General features: G+C 43.6%; 1 protein-coding gene across 1 annotated transcript in view; it reads right to left on the reverse strand.

Moving 5' to 3' along the window:
* Positions 1 to 2742: 2742 nt before the first annotated feature.
* Positions 2743 to 25914, reverse strand: part of slc10a6 (solute carrier family 10 member 6) — a 39253-nt gene continuing 16081 nt past the window's right edge. The window contains exons 3-6 of the mRNA XM_033024374.1: positions 13642 to 13730; positions 7306 to 7481; positions 4683 to 4840; positions 2743 to 2949 (exon numbers count right to left, since the gene is read on the reverse strand). Coding sequence (XP_032880265.1) covers positions 2804 to 2949; positions 4683 to 4840; positions 7306 to 7481; positions 13642 to 13730 — 569 coding nt within the window. The 3' untranslated portion in view covers positions 2743 to 2803. The remainder of the gene's footprint in view (positions 2950 to 4682; positions 4841 to 7305; positions 7482 to 13641; positions 13731 to 25914) is intronic.

Consider the following 25914-nt stretch of genomic DNA (forward strand, 5'->3'; position numbering starts at 1 on the left):
CATATCTTCAACCTGAGCCTGGAGCGGGTTCCTGTGATGTGGAAAACATCCTGCCTGGTTACTGTACCAATGAGGACACATCCCAGCTCCTCCAATGACTACAGACCGGTGGCACTGACTTCACACATCATGAAGTCCCTGGAGAGGCTGGTGCTCACTCACCTGCGACCCCTGGTTAAACCCTACCTGGACCCCCTGCAGTTTGCTTACGAAACAAAGATGGGGGTTGAGGACACCATCATCCACCTGCTCCATTGTTCCTATGCTCACCTGGATAAGCCGGGAAGCATTGTGAGAGTCATGTTTTTTTTGACATAACTCCATCCAGCCTGCATTACTAGGGAGCCAACTGGCAAAGATGCAGGTGGATGCTCCATTGGTGTCCTGGATCATCAACCACCTGACTGGACGACCACAGTATGTCAGGCTACAGAACTGTGTCTCAGACATGGTAATGAGCAACACAGGGGCCCCACAGGGAATGGTCCTCTCTCCCATCCTGTTCACCATCTACACCTCGGACTTCAGATATAACTCGGACTCCTGCAACCTGCAGAAGCTTTCAGATGACTCTGCAATTGTGGGCTGCATCAGTGAGGGGAGGGAAGCTGAATACAGAGGTGTAGTCAACGACTTTGTTGAGTGGTGTGGGCTGAATCACCTGCAGCTCAACACCAACAAGACTAAGGAGTTAGTGGTGGACTTTAGAAGGAGAGGAACACCCCTGTCCCCTAACACCATCAATGGTGTGGATGTGCAGTTTATCATGGAGTACAAGTTCCTGGGAGTGTACCTGGACAGTAAACTGGACTGGTCCAGGAGCTGAGGCCCTGCACAAGAAGGGACAGAGCCGGCTGTACTATTTGAGAAGGCTCCGCTCCTTCAACATCTGCAGTAAGAAGCTGCAGATGTTCAACCAATCGCTGGTAGCCAATGCCATCTTCTTCGCTGCCATGTGCTGGGGCAACAGGGCGATGGCCACGTACGCCAACAGGATCAACAAACTCATCAAGAAGGCTGGCTCCGTCCTGGGGGCGGAGTTGGATTCATGGGAGGTGGTCTTGGAGGGGAGGATGCTCCTCAAACTGTGGAGCAACCTGGACAATACAGCTCACCCCCTCCATGACACACTGGTCAACCTGGGGAGTACCTTCAGCAACAGACTGGTTCCACCAAGATGCAGGACAGAACGCCACAGAAGATCCTTCTTCCCCATGGCTATCAAACTGTACAACTCTTCCCCTTCTGTTGTGGGCTAGACTGAGACTGACTCCCCCCACCGCCCCCCCCCCCCCCCCCCCCCCCACCGCCCCCCCCTCTCCACCCCACCCTCCACCACCCCTCCCCAATCTTTGCACATTCCCAATCCTTTCCACTGGTCACTTTAATTTCATGTTTCATGTATTTTGTGGTTTTTATGACTGTTGGCAGATCAATTTCCCTCCTGGGGTAAATAAAGTTCTATTGTATCGTATCATATTGTATCAGAAATAATGATGGCAATAGGACAATATTAAGAATTAGAAGAATAAATCTCATTGATTTTCATAACCATAATCATAATCATACTTTATTAGCCAAGTAAAGGCAAGGCTCCCGGGACAGGCTGGGTTAGCCCAGTCTGTGTCTTTCGTGAGAAAGATACCCAATAAAGCCACAGAAAGGCCTAATGAACCACCATGGCCTAAAAATCCATCAGGCGAGAATGAAATGCTCGGAGAAGGAGAAAGAGATGCAGCGCACAGGCCTTGAACCTGGTGAGATGCAGGAGGAGCCCGGCCAGGACTCACCCCACAGAGCCCAGTCCCCCCACGCACTGGAGTCTCCCAACCCCTGCAGAGTAGTTATTAAGATGGCTGATCCATGGGCGGTTGCTGCTGGGACACAAGTTGGGGCCAGATCAACCCCGGCTGGGTCGCCTGGGCGAGGGTGGCTGATGTTGTGAGACCCGAACACCCGATGACCCCAGGTCACATCAATGAGGATGCGTCCCAGCGTATCTGGAAGATGTACATTTTTCACAATGTTTTGCAACATACGAGGAATTTGATTTGCCAGACAGTCATACCATTGAAAAGCAACAAATCACACAAAATACATTTTAACATAAACAACCATCACAGCGATTCCTCCACATTCCTCACTGTGATGGAAGGCGAAGAAAAGTTCAATCTCTTCTTTGGTGTCCTCGAGGGGGCCTTGAGCCTTCCGTTGACGGGATGATCTTGACTCCTGTAGCAGGCGGCGTTTGGGCCCTCCGCGTTTGGGGGCGATCAAGCTCCTGCATCAGGGGAGAATCTCAGCTCCCCCGCGCCGGGCAATCTGACCCCGGGTCGGGGCTGGTTGAACCTTCTGCGACTGGAGCGTCCCGACTTGGTCTGTACCCGAGACTGCGAGCTCTGCGATGTTGAAAGCCGCAGACCGCGCGCGGTTGGAGCATCGATCCCAGGCAAGGGATCGGCTCTGACGGTAAGTCCATGATCCCGTGGTGGGGCTCAAAGTCAGTCCCGAGCAAGGCAACAGAGTGACTGGAGATATGATCCGGTAAACAATCACATCTCCGGCAAGGTAAGAGACTGAAAAAAAAGTTTCCTCTGAACCCCTCCCCATCCCCCACATAAAACAAATCAGAGAACAATAACACAAATCAGAGAACAATAACACAAACTTTTAAAACACACTAAAATTAACAAAAAAAAGACGAAAAAACAGACAGACTGTTGGCGAGGCTGCCATTGTTCGGCGCCCCCTGGTGGATTTTGAGCAAGTCCTTTGCATTCTCTAATGTAATTAATTCTGCTTCTTAATTCGATGGAGTCATTTTGTAGCTGTTCTCGTCAGCTGCTGCTTTTTTCTTCCTGCTTTGGCCAAACAATTTTTTCTGGCTCTTTGGAGATGAATCCACTGATTGTTCAGAGGGTTTCCTGAACCTTTTGTATAGCTGGTAGACTGATGAGAAACAAAAATAAAGACTATATTTTACAAACTAAAAATCGCACAATACTAATTAGCATAACAAAGATTGACTATTAAGAAAAATGTGTAACAAATGGCACAAGGAGGGCAGGAACCCACAGCGAACTAAACACAAACTTTTATCACTGAATTTTTGATACCCTTTTCTTGATGCTATTTCATTCAAAAGATTTTCTAGATTCTATTCATAATATTCTGGCCAGTGAAGCTAGATATGTATGTATAAATATTAATAATATGTAACTATGTTTTTTATACTGTCATTCTGTACTGCCAATAAGCAAAGCTGAGGTCCTTGTTCACTCAAGGTAAGAGCTTGGTTATTCAAAATTGAGGTGGGAAGAATTATCCACCTAAAGGAGTTATGGAGGTACAGTTTAAAAGTATATTTTAAAGAGATTGTTGGGTCTTTATATATAAGGGGAATTAAGGCATATGAGGTTTGTACAGGAAAGTGTTGCTGAGGTAAAATATTAATCCTGATCTTATTGATTTCAGTATTCAGTATTTACTTTAATGTCATTTTCACTGAGTACTTACATACACAGAAGAAACAAAAAATTGTTTCTCAATCAGTTCCCGTTAGTGTAGTTAATAAAAACAGAATAAATACATACAGCTTTAAAATTAAAATTAACATATCTAAAATAGGCCTAAAAATTGAACTAAAAACAGACATTCAGACCGAACAGTGGCTTTGCTTTGACAGGTGCCTAGCTGTCAAAGTACGGGCGAGTTTAGATGTGTTGGTGTATGATGTATGGGGAGGGGACACAATCCGTTAACCATTTTTATTGCCTGTGGGAAGAAGCTGTGTAGCATCCTGCTGGTTCTGTAGCTGATGCTTCTTCACCTCTTCCCAGATGGCAGTGCAGTCAAGATGGGACAAATGATATACTCAAGCTTTTGTTTCTTATATGCAAAATATTTATCTGTCTCAAAAGTGTTTAATCTTATATAGTTTTTGTTAACTGATCTGTGGAATGCAACGCATGGTTCCTTTTATATATCCCACTCATTTATGTTCTCACCTTTTAGACTCTAGAGAAACAGTGCGGAAACAGGCCCTTAGGACCACCAAGTCGGCTCCAATCAGTAATCACCCCGTAAGCTAGCACTATCCTGCACACTAGGGACAATTTATAATGTTATCGATGCCAATTAACCTACAAACCCATACATGTTTGGAGGGAAGCAGAGCAACTGAGAAAACCCACGCAGTCACAGGGAGAGCATATTAACTCTGTACTACATTTGTATCCTGTAATCATTTAATTCAGTTTAGTTTAGAGGTACAGTGCGGAAACATACCATTTTGCCCATTGAGTTCATGCCGACCATCGATCACCCGTACACTAGTTCTATGTCCTACACACCAGATGCAATTTACAGAAGCCAATTAATCTGCAAACCTGCATGTCTTGGAACATGGGAGGAAACCGGAGCACCCAAAGAAAATCCACGTGGTGGTCACAGGAAGGACGTACAAACTCTGCACAGATAGCACTGCAGTCAGGATCAAACCCGGGACTCTGGCACTGTAAGGCAGCAGCTCTACTAATGCGCCACTGCTCTGCGTATTTTTCCCATCCATTTTTCTAACCCTTATCCTCTTCTCCATTCCCACTCTGCCTGAGATTTGAATCCTGTCAGCAGCAGCCTGCCTACTTCAGTCACATCTTTCATCTCACAATAATCACACCTACCTGTAACAAGTATTAGTCCTTGAATTATTTGAAACAAAATATAAATGACAGGGTATGCAAACATTAACTTTAGATTTTCTGACTTGAAGGATAGCATTAGGATGGTTGTACAAATTTGTCCACTCTGTGCCCCAGTTTCAAAACCTATAGTTCGACACCTGAAAAAGAAAACAAAGCAATCAAATGAGAACAGTAATTGCATATTTTTCCTATATTGTATTACCATATTATACGCTCTGTTAAATTCCATGTAAAACAGATTTGTGACATAAATAAGTAACTTACTTATTTATTCACTTAAACGACAAAAGTACAAGCCACACATCCAATTAGAGTAATCCTGAAATGGCAAGGGTTCTGTTAGAAAGTTGGAACATTTAAAATCAGAAGGGTGATCATGCAGTTGTCTCTTGCATTGAACATGAAGAGTTCTGTTCCTCATCCATTAGGCAGCATCCTATCCATTCCCACTATCATCTCAGGGTATGTCCGGTCTCTTAATCGAGAGTCTATCGTTAATGAGGACCCAAAGGATCGGACTGGAAATGTTAAATATTTACTATTTTATGGTTGCAAGTCAAACATGAGAAATTCTTCTCATGATCACATCCTACAATACTGCCCTGCCCCACACTAATGAATTAATCAATACTGCTCCACGTTTGATATTACCAAAGGACTCTCTAAGAGAAATAAGGCCACCATATGGACATTGCACAGGAGCATTCAATGTCCATTTTCTGCCACCAGTCAAGATGGCTACATCATTAAGGGTTTAGTATCTATCTATCTGATAGCGAGGGAATCAACGTGAGTAATTTCTCCACATGACGTCATCATCACTAACCTACCAATTACTAACGTGGCTGACCACAGTACTAGTGACAGATAACCACCGAAGATACATTGTGAAACTCTGTCCATATAATGAGCGGGCCTTCGTGTGGCACCATAGCACTTCACTAGACTATCAACAACAGACGTAGTGTCCGTCAAAACTTGGCACCCAGGTAATGCAATGGGCTGTCAGCAGCAGAAAATAGTACACCCCATGAAATGACTAACCCTGGGTCAAAGCAGAGTGTAAATGACTAAGAGCTGCATAACGCATAATTCAAAATAGGGATGCAATTTAGTGAAGCTATTTCATGGAGCTGCTTCTCCATTAACTGCCTGAATGAAAAATTTCCACAGGGATTCTCTAAATTGCCCATTGTAGCCCTCATGGAAGTTCGACAAAATCCTCTGTCTATTGTCCATGCTAATTCAGGGTGATGTTATGGGGCTGTCCCACTTTTTCAGCGACTACCGGCACCCATCATAGCTCATTGCAGGTCGGTGAAAATTTTCAACATGTTGAAAATTCAGCGGCAACCAGAAAGACACTACGACTCTTTGGGCGACTGAGGAGACTACTCATGACCATACAGGCGACACCCCGGCGACATGTCGCGGGGTGAAGCCTGTATGGTCGTGAGTAGTCGCCCAAAGAGTCGTACCTTGTTCTGGTCGACCTGCAACGACCTATGACGGGTGCCGGCAGTCGCCGAAAAAGTTGCATAAGTGGGACAGGCCCATTACGGTGCCCAGCCTAGGGAAGACAGGGTTCTGAATGACATGCTAGATACCACGTTGTTTCCACTGGTGGAAGAATCTAAAACAAGGGGCACAGCTACAGGTTAAAGGACAGAAACAAGGAACGGCTTATGCTGGTTTACAAAAAAATGGACACAAATTGCTGAAGTAACTCAACAGGTCAGGCAGCGTCTCTCGAAAACATGGATAGGTATATTCTGGGTCACCCTTCTTCAAGATCAAATGATCACCCTTCTTCAAGTTCAAGGTGATCATTTGAAAGTGAAGTGTGTCGGAACGTCTTCTCACTGAATCATTGGAATTCTCTATTCCAGACGGTTGAAGGAGTAAATAATTTTTTTGAAAAAAATTAGGGCATTCTGGATTATGGAGAAGAAGGAATGAGAATTGGTCCAGAACAGTGTGATCTTGTTGAATGGTGAGGATGCAGGTTTATTTATACCCTGATGCTTTTAATCAAGTTAAGAATGATGTGGAAGTACAGTTACTCTAGAAATATCTCAATCTTGTTGATGGATCCCAGCAGGTAACTACAAGGGTGAAATATTTGCAAATGCCTTCTGCCAAAGCACTGAGTGCATGATCCTCAACTCTCTCTGAAACTACCCATTTTTAAATATCTATTCAGAGTGATCCACACCCTAACATATTAAGAAGACCTAAGTACACTGGCCACCACAAACATCATGGAGGACTGACAATACTATAGTTTTGGGGAACTACTAATAAATTTCACATATCCTCTATCCAATCCAGCATTGATATTACACTGGCTTCTAGCTAATAAAGTGGAATTTTCAAAATTATATTCTATCCACAAAAAACGGGATACATAGTAGGTCTCGACCCGAAATGTCACCTATTCCTTTTTCCAGGGATGCTGCCTGACAAACTGAGTTACTCCGGCTTTTTGTGTCTGTCTTATATTTTACCAAGTCAATTATTAGTCTATCAATCTGTTTTCAACCAGCTTCAGGAGAATGTGGATTAAATGGCTCAAAAGTTCAGAAATTGTTTGTTAATTTACCTCTTCCACGATTGCCGTAAAATGACAGCGATAACAAAGCCTGTAGTGTAACCAATAAAAGGGCTGATGACTCCTATAGCAAGCAACGATAAGCCAGCATTCCATGCCCCTCGGTACAGCAGTGAGGTCGTCACTGCTAAGATTAAAAATATGACTGCACCAACACTAGTTCCTACCTGTGTAGAAATAGAACCATTTGTTATTTAGGTTGGGACATAGTTTAAGATAAACTGTCAAGCAAAATGATTGAGGCAGATACAGGACGATACGATACAATAGAACTTTATTCATCCCAGGAGGGGAATTGGTCTGCCAACAGTCATAAAACACAACAAGGTACATGAAACATGAAATTAAAGTGACAAGTGGAAAGGATTTGGGGATGTGCAAAGATTCGGTGGGGGGGGGGGGAGGAGGGGGAAACATAGAAACGTAGAAACATAGAAACATAGACTCATAGAAAATGGGTGCAGGAGTAGGCCATTCGGCCCTTCGAGCCTGCACCACCATTCAATATGATAATGGCTGATCATCCAACTCAGTATCCTGTACCTGCCTTCTCTCCATACCCCCTGATCCCTTTAGCCCCAAGGGCCACATCTAACTCCCTCTTAAATATAGCCAATGAACCGGCCTCAATTACCTTCTGTGGCAGAAAATTCCAGAGATTCACCACTCTCTGTGTGAAAAATATTTTTCTCATCTCGGTCCTAAAATATTTCCCCCTTATCCTTAAACTGTGACCCCTTGTTCTGGACTTCCTCAACATCGGGAACAATCTTCCTGCATCTAGCCTGTCCAACCCCTTAAGAATTTTCTAAGTTTGAGTAAGGTGTAAGTTTTGTAAGGTGAGTTCATTTACCTCACAACTGTAGGAGGGGTTATGTAGTTTGATAGCCACAGGGAAGAAGGATCACCTGTGGCGTTCTGTGCCGAAATAACATTTAACAGACATTTGGACAAGTCCATGGATAGGAAAGGTTAAGAGGGATATGGGCCATACGTAGGTTAAGATGGGCATTGTCTGTCTCCAGTCATATCACAGATGGTGTGGGGCTTGGGGAGGTATGGGGGTGTAGGTGTAAGATCAGTCATGGCAAGTAGATAAGGAGTTTGAGGCATGTTGCTTACTGTGTGTGGGAAGCCAGGAAACAAAAAGGGGCGAAGGGTGACTGCAGTAAGGCTTGTTGAAACACAGAATGCAGGAGGAAAGGATGGTGTGGAAGGAGACAGAATGAGCAGAAAAAAAAGAATATTTTTGAATATGACAATAGAATGTGGAACAGAACTCAGATTAATTGCGCAATTGTGGAACATTTGCTCAGATTCTTATAGTTAGTTTATATCCCGCTGTATACATTGGCAGTCCTCCTCACTGCCCACTTCAAAATGCAAAACATCAGCTTCCTCTTAAAATTCATAAATCAGCAAACATGTTAGCTCCAAACTTGGAACTTGTGGCGAGGGAGGAACACGATGGGTTCCAGGGCATGGTTTCAGATCAGGGGTGAGAGACCCCTGAGGGCTGTTGAGCCTCGCTTTTCATCCAACATTTTCTGAAGAGGACGTGTTCAACCTAGTCACTGAGCTAATGATAAGCAATAGTTTAATGAAAATGATAAAGTGGCCAAATTATTTTCTGTTTGTAATCAGAATGTTGGAGAAATGAGGCTATGGCCAAATGACTGAAAAACATTATGTCAAACAGGTTGTCAAAGTTTTACCAAACATTGGCCATTTAGAGGATCAGATGGTGATTTAAGAAACATAGAAACATAGGAATTAGGTGCAGGAGTAGGCCATTCGGCCCTTCGAGCCTGCACCGCCATTCAATATGATCATGGCTGATCATCCAACTCAGTATCCCGTACCTGCCTTCTCTCCATATCCTCTGATCCCGTTAGCCACAAGGGCCACATCTAACTCCCGCTTAAATATAGCCAATGAACTGGCCTCGACTACCCTCTGTGGCAGAGAGTTCCAGAGATTCACCACTCTCTGTGTGAAAAAAGTTCTTCTCATCTCGGTTTTAAAGGATTTCCCCCTTATCCTTAAGCTGTGACCCCTTGTCCTGGACTTCCCCAACATCGGGAGCAATCTTCCTGCATCTAGCCTGTCCAACCCCTTAAGAATTTTGTAAGTTTCTATAAGATCCCCTCTCAATCTCCTAAATTCTAGAGAGTATAAACCAAGTCTATCCAGTCTTTCTTCATAAGACAGTCCTGACATCCCAGGAATCAGTCTGGTGAACCTTCTCTGCACTCCCTCTATGGCAATAATGTCCTTCCTCAGATTTGGAGACCAAAACTGTACGCAATATTCCAGGTGTGGTCTCACCAAGACCCTGTACAACTGCAGTAGAACCTCCCTGCTCCTATACTCAAATCCTTTTGCTATGAAAGCTAACATACCATTCGCTTTCTTCACTGCCTGCTGCACCTGCATGCCTACTTTCAATGACTGGTGTACCATGACACCCACGTCTCGCTGCATCTCCCCTTTTCCTAGTCGGCCACCATTTAGATAATAGTCTGCTTTCCTGTTTTTGCCACCAAAATGGATAACCTCACATTTATCCACATTATACTGCATCTGCCAAACATTTGCCCACTCACCCAGCCTATCCAAGTCACCTTGCAGTTTCCTAGCATCCTCCTCACAGCTAACACTGGCCCCCAGCTTAGTGTCATCCGCAAGCTTGGAGATATTGCCTTCAATTCCCTCATCCAGATAATTAATATATATTGTAAATAGCTGGGGTCCCAGCACTGAGCCTTGCGGTACCCCACTAGTCACTGCCTGCCATTGTGAAAAGGACCCGTTTACTCCTACACTTTGCTCCTGTTTGCCAGCCAGTTCTCTATCCACATCAATACTGAACCCCCAATGCCGTGTGCTTTAAGTTTGTATACTAATCTCTTATGTGGGACCTTGTCGAAAGCCTTCTGGAAGTCCAGATACACCACATCCACTGGTTCTCCCCTATCCACGCTACTAGTTACATCCTCGAAAAATTCTATAAGATTCATCAGACATGATTTACCTTTTGTAAATCCATGCTGACTTTGTCAGGGAATTAAGATTAGGAAATGGCAGACACTTTGAACAACTGTTTTACATATGTTTCAATGTAAGAATCACCAAAAATCAGACTTTTCTGTGGAACTGTTATGCTGCAGTGCTGAGAACTATATCCTGCACTCTGTATCGATCTCCTCACTCAACTTTTATACTTGTGTTTCGCTTGATTGCATTCATATATATTGTTATCTGATTTGACTGGATAGCACGCCAACAAAAAAGTTTTACATTGTATCCTTACACGTGATAATAATAAACCAAAAATGGCACTGGATACTGCAGAACTAAGGAATTTTAAATAATCATTAACACAAGAGGATAAATGTTGGGTAACTAATGCGACCTAAGGCAGATAAACCCTCCAAACCCAATGCTAAGATTGTTTAGTTTAAAGATACAGCACGGAAGTGGGCTATTCGGCACGCCGACCAACGTATCCCGCATATTAACACTGTCCTACACACACATGGGACAATTTTTACATTTACCAAGCCAATTAACCTACAAACTTGTACGTCTTTGGAGTGTGGGAGGAAACCGAAGGTCTCGGAGAAAACCCACGCAGGTCATGAGCAGAACGTACAAACATCATACAGACAGCAACCGTAGTCGGGTTCAAGCCTAGGTCTCCGGCGCTGCATTAGCTGTAAGGCAGCAACTCTACCGCTGCACCACCATTTGGACAATTGTCTTTTGAAGAATCACGTATTTGTTGGTGGAGGAACATCTCATATCCATCTGAACGGTCAAGGCCCTTATTTTTGGAAATTATGACCTGTGACACAAGCAAGGAAAATAGATTTTCTGCATCTTCCCTGTTAACTCATGACAGGAAATTGCACAATTCCTTGGGATAACTGCTTCTTCTCCTGAAATTGAGAGTATAGGCCCAGTCTGCTTAATCACTCCCTCTCTCGGGTATCAACCTGGTAAACTGTTGTCAGACTAACTGTATTGTAAGTGTATCCTTCCTTGAGAAAGTGACTTGACAATATTTGAGGTGTATCCTCACCAGGGCCCTGTATAATTACAGTTAGATACTAGACTAAGAGGCACCAGTTGGGTCCCAAGTTCACACGGGAGGGCTGGTCCCTCAACGCAATATTCCACCTCTCCACGATTTCCAATATTGGTGGCCAGTGGGGGGGAGGGGGGGGGGGCTTTCTGGAGCGCTAATATGAATTATGTGGGCTGAAGGGACTGGTTTCCAGAGGACTAGTATGGACATTGTGGGTCAAATGGATTCTTGGGGTAGCAGCTCAGTCACTCAAGCTTGATGTGCTGGCCGCTCACTCACAGCTGGTGGGCTGGCAGTTGACTCACGGCTATTCCTTGAAATTCCATTTCAAGCAGGGTGCAAGGCCACCAAATTCAGGTGCAGTTTCATGCCACTTCAAGCAGGATGCAAGGCCACCAAAAGCAAGTGCAGTTTCATGCCATTTCAAGCAGGGTGCAAGGCCACCAAATTCAAGTGCAGTTTCATACCACTTCAAGCAGGGTGCAAGACAAGTTTACACCACCAACTATTTGCTGTGCTTGATTTCAAACCAACCACCACCAACTATTTGCTGTGCTTTATTTCAAACCAACCACCACCAACCATTTGCCGTGCTTTATTTCAAACCAACCACATTTTCATTTTCAAACCACATTAAGGGCACTCAAGGTCAGTAAAACCACACTCACAGTTTAGTAGACATGTGTTCAGTGTTATTCACAGCTCAGACTGAGAGATGTGACCCCCTCGCTTCTCCCATTTTGCAGAGACTGACTGAGGCACTCACGACTTCCGGGTTTTATAGTCCCTCGGAAGGGGCGTGGCCTTCAGGAGGGAGAATCTCAACATTTTTTAAACACTAATAACTCTTTTATTTTTCATCGATGGGAAATATCCTCTTGACCTGCGCAGGGGAGGGGGACTCCGAGTAAGATGGCCAAAAATCACAGCCATAAGTGGCAGTGTTTTTCTAAAATCAATATACAGAACAACAGGAAGTGGTCAAGATCAGACTTTTAGTAATATAGATAAGGCATTTAACGGATAGATGATAAGAAGCTTTGTCCCGTGGTATTGGTAACAAAAACAAGGGGGTCATAAGGTCATAAGTGATAGGAGAAGAATTAGGCCATTCGACCCATCATGTCTACTCCGCCATTCAATCATGGCTGATCTATCTCTCCCTCCTAACCCCATTCTCCCGCCTTTTCCCCATAACTCCTGACACCCATACTATTCAAGAATCGATCTACCTCTGCCTTAAAAATATCCATTGACTTGGCCTCCACAGCCTTCTGTGGCAAAGAATTCCACAGATTCACCACCCACTGACTAAAGAAAATCCTATTAAATCCTTAATATTTGTTCTTTTAAGTTGAGAGGAAGGAGTTTCAATGTGAACTTGAGGAGAATTATTTTTTTAAGTAGCGAGCAGTTGATATCTCAGATGTTGCAAGGAGAGGATAGAGTCAAATAAGTTGCTAGACATTTACAGGCACTTAGACAAGCCCTCTAATAGGCAAGGTTGGAAGGATGTCGTCCTAATAGAGGCAAATCAGGTTAGTGTATATGGCCAAAATGATGGCATGATATTGTGGGCCAAAGGGTTATTTCTGTGCTCTACAGTTAAACAAGTGGGCTTTACCAATTTGAGTAAATGACCATTATTCCTGCCCTCTGTGTGTACGATAGTCAGGGTGTACTGGGTGATCACTGGTCGGCATGGACATGGGGGGCCGAAGGGCCTGTTTCCTCACTGTATCTCTAAAGTTCAAGTCTAAACTTAAACAAGGTCGGTTAATGATAGAAAGGTAAGTATATTGTAAAAAGCAGACACCGAATCATTAATTTACAAGGATATAGTAAATTAAGAGAATGGGTAAACTTTTGTACATATCATTTGTTAGTTTAGTTTGGAGATACAGCATGTTCAGCCTGCCAAGTCCATCGATCACCCATCCACCCTAATTCTATGCTATCCTGCTTTCCCATCCACTCCCTACAGATTAGGGGATAATTAACCTACAATCCTGCATCCCTTTGGGGTGTGGGAGGAAACGGGAGCACCCAGGGAAAACCCAAGTGGTCACAGGGAGAATATGCAAATTTCACATACAGCACCCAAGACCAGGGTTGAACTCTAAACTGTGCCCTGTGTACTGGTGCAAGAATTGATAAAACAAATATATTTTTACATCAATTAATATTGATTGCTTAATTATTCTGGGTTAACAAATAGAAGGAAAATAAAAACTTACTTTGAGAAGAATTTTTGATTGTTTTGGCCACTTCTTTGCAATAAAAATTCCAAGTACAATTGGGATGATCAAAGAAACCAAAGTAAAACCTGTTGCAGAAACAAAAATAACATTTTAAAACATGTGACAATAATAAACCTAACCCAGTTAACCAGAAATATACTGAGAAGAGAACCAGACAGCATCCCAAGAATAGCCCCGCACTGGGCACCAGAAAGGAAAAGGAAAAGAGGGAGACTCAAAACCACCTGGCGTTGAACTGTAGAGGAGGAAATGAAAACAATGGACCTGACCTGGGGTAGTGTCCAGAAGCTGGCCCAGAACAGACAGGAGTGAAGGACCTTTGTTGCTGCCCTACATGCCAGGAGGCATAATAGGCAGTAACTAAGTAAGTTAACCAGAAATGGCCCTTAAATTTGATTTGATTTTTACTCCTAAATCCTAGATATCCAAACACAGGAACACACAAATTTGGAGCAGAGTAGGGTTCAGTTCCTCAAATCTACGGTACCGATCAATAAGATCATGGCTGATCTGATTGTACCCTTAGCTTAATTTACCCGTTTAATGTAGTAACTTTTCACCTGTGTAGGAAAGAACTGCAGATGCTGGTTTAAATCGAAGATAGACACAAAATGCTGGAGTAACTCAGGCAGCATCTCTGGAAAGAAGGAATTAGTGACATTTCAGGCCGAGACCCGAAACTTAACTTTTTACCTCTTAGTTATCAAATGTCTTCTTACTTTTGCCTTTGAAAATACTCAAAAAATCTTCTTCCATTGTCCTGAGGAGTTATAAAGATAGTTCTAAAGCCTCATGAGCAGCTGAGAGAAAAACATTTACTCATCTCGGAAGTAAGTGATGACTTCATATTTGTAATCCGTTCCAAATTCTCCCAATGAAGGGAAATCCTTTCCCATCCACCCCGTCAAATCTCCCCAGGTTCTCACATCTAACCCATTGGTTGAAAAATATCTGAATTCAATAATAATAATAATAATAATAATAATAATAATAATAATAATAATATATTTTATTGTCATTGCACATCAGTGCAACGAGATTTATTTTATTTTATTTATTTATTTATTTATTTTTATTAGAAGTACGGTAAGTTACAATACTACACAACACATATGTCTTAATACATTTTTTGTACCGCTTCATTTTTTGAGCTTTAAGAAAAAGATAGAAGGAAGTAAAGAAAGTGCGCAAGAGTCGTGAAGGTGCAGGAGAGTGTTGAGAAAAGAAAGCCCCTTAGAAAATAAGTTAGAGAAGGAAGTAAAGAAAGAAAGTAGACCCTAGAAAAGAAGGAAAAAGAAAGGAGAAACAATCGCTCTATTATAACATTAAACTCCGCAGAAAGGGGACTACCAACCAAGTCTGTTTTTGTTGTTTGTTTTTTTTACCCCCCGTTGCCAGATCCTGGTACCTATTATTTATTTATTTATTTTTTAAATTACTATTGCACCTTACGCTTGTAATAATTCCAAAAACGTAGACCACGTCTTTTGGAAGTGGTCTGCTTTGCCTGCTAAGAGGAATCTCATCTCTTCCAGATGTAGTGTTTCAAACATATTTGATATCCACATTTTTATTGTTGGTGTAGGCGCATTTTTCCAGAATTTAAGTATGAGCTTTTTTCCCATTATTAGCCCGTAATTGAGTACATTCTTCTGAAACACGTTTAGTTCAGGGTTACCTTCCGATATTCCAAAAATAATCCATTCTGGTTTTGGTACCAGTTTTATTTTAATTAATTTTGTAAAGATGTCAAATATTTCATTTAAATCCTCTTCCATTGCCCTTGAGGAGTTATAAAGATAGTTCTAAAGCCTCATGAGCAGCTGAGAGAAAAACATTTACTCATCTCTGAAGTAAGTGATGACTTCTTAGTTGTAATCCATTCCAAATTCTCCCAATGAAGGAAAATCCTTTCCCATCCACCCCGTCAAATCTCCCCAGGTTCTCACATCTAACCCATTGGTTGAAAAATATCTGAATTCAATAATAATAATAATAATAATAATATATTTTATTGTCATTGCACATCAGTGCAACGAGATTTAGTATGCAGCTTCCAACCGATGTAAAAGAAGAGTAAAATAAATAAATAGCTGTGTGACGTGACCATCCGAGGGAGACAGTCCAGGGGGGGTGGGGGGCACTCAGCAGGGCCGGTTCAGAGCCGCTATAGCTCTGGGAATAAAGCTGATTCTGAGTCTGGAGGTTCGGGCGTAGAAGGCCTTGTAACATCTGCTGGAGGGAAGTAGTTCGAACAGTCCATTACAGGGGTGTGAGGAGTCTTTATGGATGCTAACGGCCTTCCTGAGGCACCGCGTGTGGTAGATGCCCTCCAAGGCTGGTAGCTGTGTCTCAATAATCTTCTGCGCTCTGTGGACGATGTGCTGAAGAGCTCTCCTCTCCGCCTCCGTGCAGCTGAGATACCACACAGTGATGCCATACGTTAATATGCTCTCTGTGATGCAGCGGTAGAACGTTGTCAGCAGCTGTTGGGGCAGACCAGTCTTTTTTAATGTCCTCAGGAAGAACAGTCGTTGCTGTGCCTTCTTGACCAGCGCAGCGGTGTTGGTGGACCATGTGAGGTCCTCAGAAATGTGAGTGCCCAGAAACCTAAAGCTGGACACTCTCTCCACACTTTCCCCGTAGATGGAGATTGGGGTGTATTCTCCATTATGGGACCTCCCTGAAGTGCATAATCAGCTCCTTGGTCTTGGAGGTGTTTAATGACAAGTTGTTACGTGTGCACCAGTCCGCCAGGTTCTGCACCTCTGCTCTGTATTTTGTTTCATCACCATTGGTGATCAGCCCAATCACTGTTGTGTCGTCTGCAAACTTCACGATGGTGTTGGTGTCGAATGCAGGAACACAGTCGTGAGTGAAGAGGGAGTAGAGCATGGGGTTTAGTACACAGCCCTGTGGTGTGCCGGTGCTCAGGGTGATAGTGGAGGACAGGTGCGGGCCCAGTCTCACTGCCTGCGGTTCAAGATACTCATGGAGGGTACCAGGAGATTGGAAAACAGCCAATGTGACTTCTTTGTTCAAAACAGGAGAATGACAGAGAGCAAGTACTACAGGTCAATTAGTTTGGAGACACAAGGAACTTGGACAAGCCTGAAGAAGTGCCCTGACCCAAAATGTCACCTATCAATTCCCTCCCAGAGGCTGCCTATCCCTCTGAGTTACTCCAGCAGTTTGTCTTTAGATCAATTAGTTTATTCTTGACTAATGTTTATTATTGTTGGCAAGATGCTAGAATCAGTAATCAAAAAGGAATTTACTTGGATGAGTTGAGTGTAATTAAACATAGTCATTGTGGTTTAATGAAAGATTAAGCATGTTTTTTAAAAAAGTTCAAATTCTCTGAGAATGTGGCAGGGAGTTGATAAAGAGGAATCGATACATGTGATATATTTAGTTTTCCAAAAGACATCTGACAAAGGGGCCACATGAGAGGTTGATGCATAATTTAAAACTCCATGGTTTTGGAGGAAGTATGTTGGCATGGATTGAAAATTCACTCAGAAATTTTGAATAAATGTTTTATTTTCAGATTGGAAGGAGGTAAATTTTGGAGTACCACAGGGATCAGTTCTTGGTACACAATAATTACATTAATAACATTAATGACCTGCAGGAAAGAACAGTATGAAAGATTTCCAGATTTGTCGATGATATACTATAGGTGGAAGGACACGTTGTGAGAAAGATCTTGCAAATCTCTATGAGTGGACAAAGGATTAACAAATTAAGTTTAATATAGGGAGTTTACCTGGAGCTTCAGCAACAAAAATCAATAGGCAGATTATCATCCACTGTAAATGGAGAGAGTGTTTAAATGAGTGAAAAGCAAAAGAGATCTTATAGAAACATATACAGTTCTTAAAGGACAGGCAAGATGCAGGAAAAATGTTCCCAATGTAAGGGAGTACAGAACCAGGGGTCACAGTTTAAGAATAAGGGGTAGGCCATTTAGGACTGAGATGAGGAAAACCCTTTTCACCCAGAGAGTTGTGAATCTGTGGAATTGTTTGCCACAGAAGGCAATTGAGGCCAATTCACTGGATGTTTTCAAGAGAGAGTTAGATTTAGCTCTTAGGGCTAAAGGAATCAAGGGATATGGGGAAAAAGCAGGACCAGGGTACTGATTTTAGATGATCAGCCATGATCATATTGAATGGCAGTGCTGGCTCGAAGGGCCGAATGGCCTACTCCTGCACCTATTTTCTATGTTTCAATGTTTCTATGAGATGGCTTCTCAGAGCAGCTTGTAGTCAAGCCTACTAGAGAAAGGCAATTTGTTATTTGGTGTTGTGTAATGAACGGGATTTGATTCGGGAGCTTAAGGTAAAGGAACCCCGAGGAGGTAATGACCATAATATGATCAATTTAAAACTGCAGTTTGAATGGGAGAAGCTGAAATCATACGTGTTGGTATTACTGTTAAGTAAAGGTAACTACAGAGGCTTGAGAGAGGAGCTGGCTAACATGGATTGGAAAGGGACTAGAGAAGGAATGACAATGGAGCTGCAATGGCAGGAGTTTCAGGGAGTAAGTCGGAAGATGCAGGATCTTTTCATCCCAAAGAGGAAGAAAGATCCTAAAGGGAGAATGAGGTGATCGTGGCTGACAAAAGAACACGACTAGAATAAATTCACTGCCAATAAAACTAGTTTGAGATTTGTCTTTAACAGCTAATTTCTGGCTCATCATGACTATGATTCTATAACTCTTGGACTGACTGCCAATGGCAATCACAATCATAATAATACGTTATCAACCAAGTATGTTTTGCAACTATCGAGGAATTTCATTTGTCAAGTCAGTCATACAAATAAAAAGCAACGGAATACACAAAATACATTTTAACATAAACATCCACCACAGTGACCCCTCCACATTCCTCACTGTGATAGAAGGCGAAAAAAAGTAAAATCTCTTCCCTTCTTTGGCCTCGAGCCCTCTGTTGACGGGACGACCTTGACTCCCGTAGCCGGCGATGTTTGGCCCCTCTGCATCGGGGCAATCAGTTCCTGCATCGAGGGGATGTCAGCTCCCCTGCGCCGGCGATTGGACCACAGGTCGGAGCTGGTCGAGCCGCTGCGTCGTTGGAGCTTCCCGACTGGGCCTCTCCCGAGACTGCAAGCTCTTGATGGTAAAGTCTGCATCAATCCCAGGCAAGGATTCGGCTCCGATGTTAAATCCACGCCCTGCGTTGGGCTCAAAGTCAGTCCGAGGAGGCCGCCAGCACCACCACCACAGAGGCCACAGAGCGACTGGAGATACGATCCAGAAAACAATCGCATTTCCGGCAAGGTAAGAAAAGTTTCTTAAAAAGTTTCCCCCGCCCACCCTCCTCCTCCCTCCACATAAAACAAACCAGAGAACATTTACACAAACTTTTAAAATACACTAAAAATAAAACAAAAGATGAAAAAACAGACACTGTTGATGGGGCTGCCAATCATGTGGCGCCCCTGGTGACTAGGACTATGTCTCTACAGTGTATGTCTCTATGTCTCTCTATTACTCTATGTCTCTATGTCTCTATGTCTCTATGTCTCTCTGTCTCCATGTCTCCATTTCCCCATGTCCCCATGTCCCTATGACTATGACTCTATGACACTGTCTCCATGGTCCAGGCTCACATCCTGTTGCAGAAATGCCAACAGGGAATGTTAGCTGACCGCTCATTCAGTGACCTCAGAATGTCAATAATCTGAATTATTGATTGCTTTGTTTACTTTTAATTGTGCCAGACTTATTTAATCATCTGCCTTTTAAATAAATTAAGTTTGGCAATCATACAAAATATGCAATGCTGACTTTGACAGTGAGATAATGAAATCTGGTGCTGACTGGTAGCTTTGTTTTGTTAGAAACATTTAGAGGGAACTTAAATATTACTCCTTCTCTGCAGAATAAACTTCAGTCATTCTGGGGGCAAGGCATGACTTTGCTTTTTTAACCACTTTGAAGACAATTCTGCTGACGGCTGTAAATTTGAGTCATTTTAGCTTTCATCTCGGTGACCATACACTAGTGTTGGAGATCTGGATAGGAAGGACACCTCCATCAGATCTTATTTATTGACTATAACTCTACCTTCAACACCATAATTCCAACCAAACTCATCTTCAAACTCCTGGTCCGAGGAGTCATCACCCTCCTCTACAACTGGGTCCTTGACTTCCTGATCTGCAGACCACAATCGGTAAGGATTGATGGCAACACCTCCTCCATAATAATCTTCAATATTGATGCCCTGACATGGCTGCATCCTCAGTCCTTTGCTATACTCCCTCTACACTCTCTATTGTCACTCCAATTACATTCTAACTCTCTACATGTTTACAGATGACACCACAGCAGTAGTCCGATCACAAACAATCTCAAACAACAGTACAGGAAGGTGATAGATAGCTTAGTGGTAACGGTGTCAGGGCAACTACCTCACCGTCAATGTTAACAGAATGAAGAAGCTGGTCATCCACTACAGGAAGGTGGAGTGCTTGCTCCTGTCTGTATTAATGCTGCAGAGGTGGATAGGGTTGAGTGCTTCAGGTTCCTGGGTGTAAATATCACCAACAATTTGGGCTGGTCTAACCAGAGTGGCGCAGTGACGCAGCGGTAGAGTTGCTGCCCTATACAGCTTACAGTGCCAGAGAGCCGGGTTCTATCCCAACTATGGGTGCTGTCTGTACGGAGTTTGTACGTTCATCCCGTGACCGGATGGGTTTTCTCCGATATCTTCAGATTGCTCCCCCACTCCAAAGACATACAGGTTTGTAGATTAATTGGCTTGGGTTTGTATACTTGGTATAAGTGTAAAAATAATTGTCGCTAGTGTGTGTAGTGTAGTGTTAATGTATGGGGATCGCTGGTCGGTGCGGACTCGCAGTATCTCTAAATTAAACTAAACCACCACTATAGTTTTGACTCTATGGTCAAGCAAGCGCGCCAGTGCCTCTACTTTCTCCGAAGGTTAGTATCACAGTTCCAGAGGTGTTGACGGTCCTGACACGTATGAAAATAGACAAATATCCTGGACATGGCCCAAACGCAGGCAGGTGGGACTAGTGTAGCTGGGACATGTTGACCGATGTGGGCAACATGGGCTGAAGGGCCTGTTTCCATGCTGTATGACTCCATGATTATGACTCTATGATCAGATATATCCAAGGACACTGTGGGAAGCTAGAGAGGAAATTGCAGGGGCCCTCACTGAGATTTATCAGTCAGTATTAAATACCAGCAAGGTGCCAGAAGACTAGAGGGAGGCAAATATTGTATCTCTATTCAAGAAGGGCTACAGGTATGGTTTGATAAGTTTTTCACTATATCTCATTCTCTGTATCTCAATACACATGACAATAATAAAAAAACTAAACTGAACTAAACTTTTCCCTGGACAGAGCAAGGACCTCAATAGGCAATTAATCCAGTAGTTGACGGAGGAGATTGCTGCAGCAGACGTAGTTATAGCACAATCCAAACCCCATGATCCAAACTACAGACAATAATGAAACCCTATTGCTCAAGGTGGCATCATTCTTCTCAGCAGCTGTCGTCAAAGGCACAACTACCTCAGCCTGCATTGACATTTGCATGAAATGTGCTTCCCACCGCATTTGCCTCAACATATCACCATGCAAAAATAGGCCAATTTTACATCTGCAAAAGTGACATAAAGAGTTAAATACAGTCATTCACATTGTACTTAGTTTGAACAGACCACATAAAAGAATAGTTAATGGTCCAAGAAGTTTCCCGAGAATGCTAACAGATTGAACGCAGCTTAATTGGAAGAGTTATTTCCAGGAACGATTATTAGATCATAGAACTGTGATTCAGGGCTATGCTGAGATGTCAGCTATTGTGGTTAGCTACTCACTGTGACCAGACCTTCATGAGCTAAGGAAATGGACGATCCCTAGTGGCATTATTTTCAGTGGTGAGTTCCTGGCTTTGAGGGGCTTCATTGTTTCATAGGCCAGATAAATTGACAACAACATTGGCGCAGTGGTAAAGTTCCTGCCTTGCAGCGCCAAAGACCCGGGTTCGATCCTGTGGGTGCTCTCTGTACAGAGATTGTGCATTCTTCCTGTGACCATGTGGGTTTTCCCTGGGTACTCCGGTTGATCCTACACTCCAATGATGTACAGATTTATAGGTTAATTGGTTTCTGTAAAATTGCAAATAGTCCTTAGTGTGTAGGATAGTGCTAATGTATGGGGTGATCGCTGATCAGAGTGCACTCCATGGGCCGAAGTGCCTGTTTCCACATTGTATCTTTAAAGTAAAAACAAGACACTAACTACTAAGTTTTAAGAAAATCTGAAACTTTTCCCCAGGTATCAAGGTCCAATCAGAAGGCAGAAGAGCTAATTGTTACAAAAATAATAAGTGATACCTGGCCCAGGTTTGGATAGCGAAATACCTTTGTGGTCATGAGAGCTGCTCAAGGAAACTTTCAGGGGGAAACAATTCCTTGATTCTCTGGGTACGATCAGCTCAGCGGGCATTTAAGGTACCCCAACATGGTGAAAGATCAGTGTAAAAACATATAAAAGAAGAAACATCAGGCACTTCGGCAACGATAACCTAGGACCTACCCCCACAGAAGGAGAACCCTGACTTCTGAACTCAGCGAAGACCACAACTCATTGTAGTGAACCTGATGAGTTCCTCTCACACGGGTAATGTCCGTGTCCAAGTCATGAGTTTTGTGATTTAATGTATTGTGTAGCAAGTTAAGCCAATGCTTTAAATGCAAGGTTATGGAGAAGTATAAGCATTAATTGAATTTCGGTAATAACAGAACCATTAATACACTCATTCATAATCATAACTCTGTCTCTTCCTGGATAAGATAACACATATCTGGTGCAAGGAGTCAGTGCTGGTGATAGTCAAAAGGTGAACAACTGACATACTGTCCATAGGCAAAATAAGGGACAATGAACTGCTAAACAGAGTCTACAAATATTGCTGATCGCTTCGTCCAAAACGTTCTCCTCACATAAATGCTCCATTATGGTCCATTTCACTAACCCTCCAGTGAGCCCACATGCTGGACTCCCTGGTCCTTCACTGCAGGTTCATAAGAGCAATATCTACCCTGTCATCAGGAATAATTGGAAAGGCCACCTTGTCCCCAAGATTAATTGGAAGAGATAAAGAGCCAACTTGCAACCTTGCATGCCCTCCTCCAGTCTTAGAGCCACAGAGTAGTCATACAGCGTGGAAACAGGTCCTTTGGCCCAACGTGACCACACCGATCAACATGTCCAAACTACACTAGCACCACCTGACTGCATTTGGCCCATATCCCTCGAAACCTGCCCTATCCATGTACCTATTTTTAACATTGTAATAGTCCCTGCCTCAACTACCTCCTCTGGCAGCTCGTTTCATATACCTACCACCCTTTGTGTAAAAATGTTGGTCCTCAGGTTCCTATTAAATCTTTCACCCCCTCACCTTAAACATATGTCCTCTGGATCTTGATGCCCTACTCTGGGTAAAAGACTCTGTGCATTCACCCTATCTATTCCTCTCATGATCTTATACATCTCTATAAGATCATCATTCATTCTTCTGCACTCCAAGGAATAAAGTCCTAGCCTGCTCAACCTCTCCATATAGCTCAGCCATTTGAGTCCTTACAACATCCCCGTAAATCTTCTCTGGACCCTTTCCAGCTTAACGATATCTTTCCAATAACAGGGTGACCAAAACTGAACACAATACTCTAAATGTGGCCTCACCAATGCGTTGTGCAACTGTAACATGACCTCCCAACTTCTATACTCAATACTATGACTGATGAAGGCCCTCTTGACCACCCGATCTACCTCCGGCACCACAGGAGCAATGGGCCTGCACTCTCAGATCCCTGATGCAATCAGCTCAAAGTTAATGTTGTTTGAAAAGGGATGCAGCATCTACATTCACTTGTGTCTCCATTTTACTTTTCCATCGCAAAATCTCCTCAAAATATGCCTACCTTGAAGATGGTGTCCCCTCCTCACCGTCGGGAGTTTCATAAGACCCTCCCTCACTGCTCGCCCCCTCCGTGATTCCTACAACTCTCCTGCTCTTCAATCTTGTTATCATTCTGACTCATGAGCAGAGCCTCCTGTCCTTCAGCATTTAGCTTTGCCCCCGTCTTATCTTGTATGGCTTCCAGCCACATTTCTAGACTTCTCAATTCAGTCCCGGTCAGGATCTCAAGTACCTGCAATGTATTCATCATTTCCCCCAGAGGTCTTGCCTCCATGACCTGCACTCTACCCTCGGCATCATGTGTTGGTGAGTCTGGAGAAGGGTCCCAAACCGAAACACCATCTGCCCAGCTCTCTCCACAGATGCTGCCTGACCTGTTGAGTTCTTTTAGCAGTTTGTTCTTTGGTAAAGCTGTTTAACGATGCTTGAGGCCATATCAGTGCACAGTACATCACTTTTGTTTTAAAACATATAATTCATTTCTATCATCCTGTAATATTTTATGTTGTAATTGTTAACACTTACACTGTTAACTTCGCATTAACGAACTTGCAAACAAGTTCTGCATTATGCAATAAAAAGGAACTGCAGATGCTGGTCTATAGTAAAGATAGACACCAAGTGCTGGAGCAATCCAGCAGGCCAGGCAGCACCTCCAGACAAAACTGACAGACAATGTTTTGTGTCGGGACCCCTCCTAAACTTTTACAAGTTTTACCTCACCAACATGAGCTCAGACCAGACTGAACATGGAATCTAGGGTAAGCATTACTTCAGTTAGAACTTGCCATTGGAGGAGCAATGTCGAGCATTATTGCCCCATTGTTGATCCTACAATGGAGTCTGAGCAATAAAGGAAAACCTCAACAGCTAAGAAAAATAGCATATCTATAGAATCCAGGTGATTGGTAGTGTGTGGATGGAGAATATAGCAGTTCATGCAGGAATATCAGGGGAAGGATTATGTGAGCAGATATGATCTGCCAGATTGTGACGTCCAAACTATAATAACCAAACTATTAAATGATTTGGACATTCACCAACATGAGCTCAAAGGCTTAAAGCAAAATAAAGAACAACAGCTGAAATGAATTTATAAATAAAGTTTCTCATGTTCTGGTTACTGCCCAGTTGGTCTTTTTGATTTTTTTAAAATAAATTAATTATTTATGATCAAGAGGCGATGGTTAAACAAGATGAAACACAGAAATTAACAATGTGATATTATGGTTCACCAAGAAGAGAGGAAATGTTGGTGGAGTTCTTGAAGGATCCTCATTTGTGAAAAGCAATGGCAAGAATGGCTCAGTCACATGTGAGAGAGCATTTCTCAATGGCGCTCATTCGATGTCAGTGAACATTCCTCCCAGATAGGGATTATTTACCTGAAACGCTCTGATTTTACTTCGGAGTCACGTGAGTGACTACGTGAAGAAGCCCGCCAGGCGCATGCGTGCCATTGCGCTACACGCATTGCAACTCGTCATTGTCGGGAGGAAGGACGTTCCTCCCGAACGGCAGGGTTTCGAACCTGCAACAGTAAGGTAAGGGAACATCGTTCTATACAGAAGGCTGTGAAAGCTGGCGGGGGAGGAGTCTGCAAGCAGCAGGCAGCTAGCAACGGCCGGTGGCACGACAGTCTCCCTTAGCGGGAGTCCGTGCGAATTCAGCTCCGGTAGAGAACGCCGACAAGGGAGCCTCCGGAGCCGTCAGTCCGACAAACTCGGACAACAGCCCCAAGGACCGACGCTACAGGGGTCTGTGGGCTGCGGAAATCACAGCGGGAGGACGGATGTTCCTCCCGAACGGCAGGTTGAGAACCAGCAACAACAGGTAAGAGATTTCCTTACCTTTTTCTTGATTGCAGGAAGGCTCCCGAGCTGCCGCTGAACAGCAGCAGGCAGCCAGCAACGGACGTCGGCACCAGCATCTCCCATAACGGGAGCGAGTGCCAAACTTCACCCCAAACGGGTGGAGGAAATGGGAGCCAACAACCCACAAAGACAGTGGGTTGTATTTGTGCTCTGTCCCCTTTTTTAAAATTAGGGGACAAAAGGAGATTGCGCTCCTGCCGTGGCTAAGCCAGGTGGAGTGAGCGCAACAGGGGACTACAGCTGCGGCCGGAGTCGGCTCCCGTAATGGGAATATCTGTGCCCGACTTTCGCTCCCGACTCGCTCCCGCACCGGGCCGGGCGGGAGAGGGAGCAAAACTAATGTTTCCCCGCGCTAGGTCTGTACAGGAGG

The sequence above is a fragment of the Amblyraja radiata genome, chromosome 1, assembly GCF_010909765.2.
Source record: "Amblyraja radiata isolate CabotCenter1 chromosome 1, sAmbRad1.1.pri, whole genome shotgun sequence".
NCBI lineage: Eukaryota > Metazoa > Chordata > Chondrichthyes > Rajiformes > Rajidae > Amblyraja > Amblyraja radiata.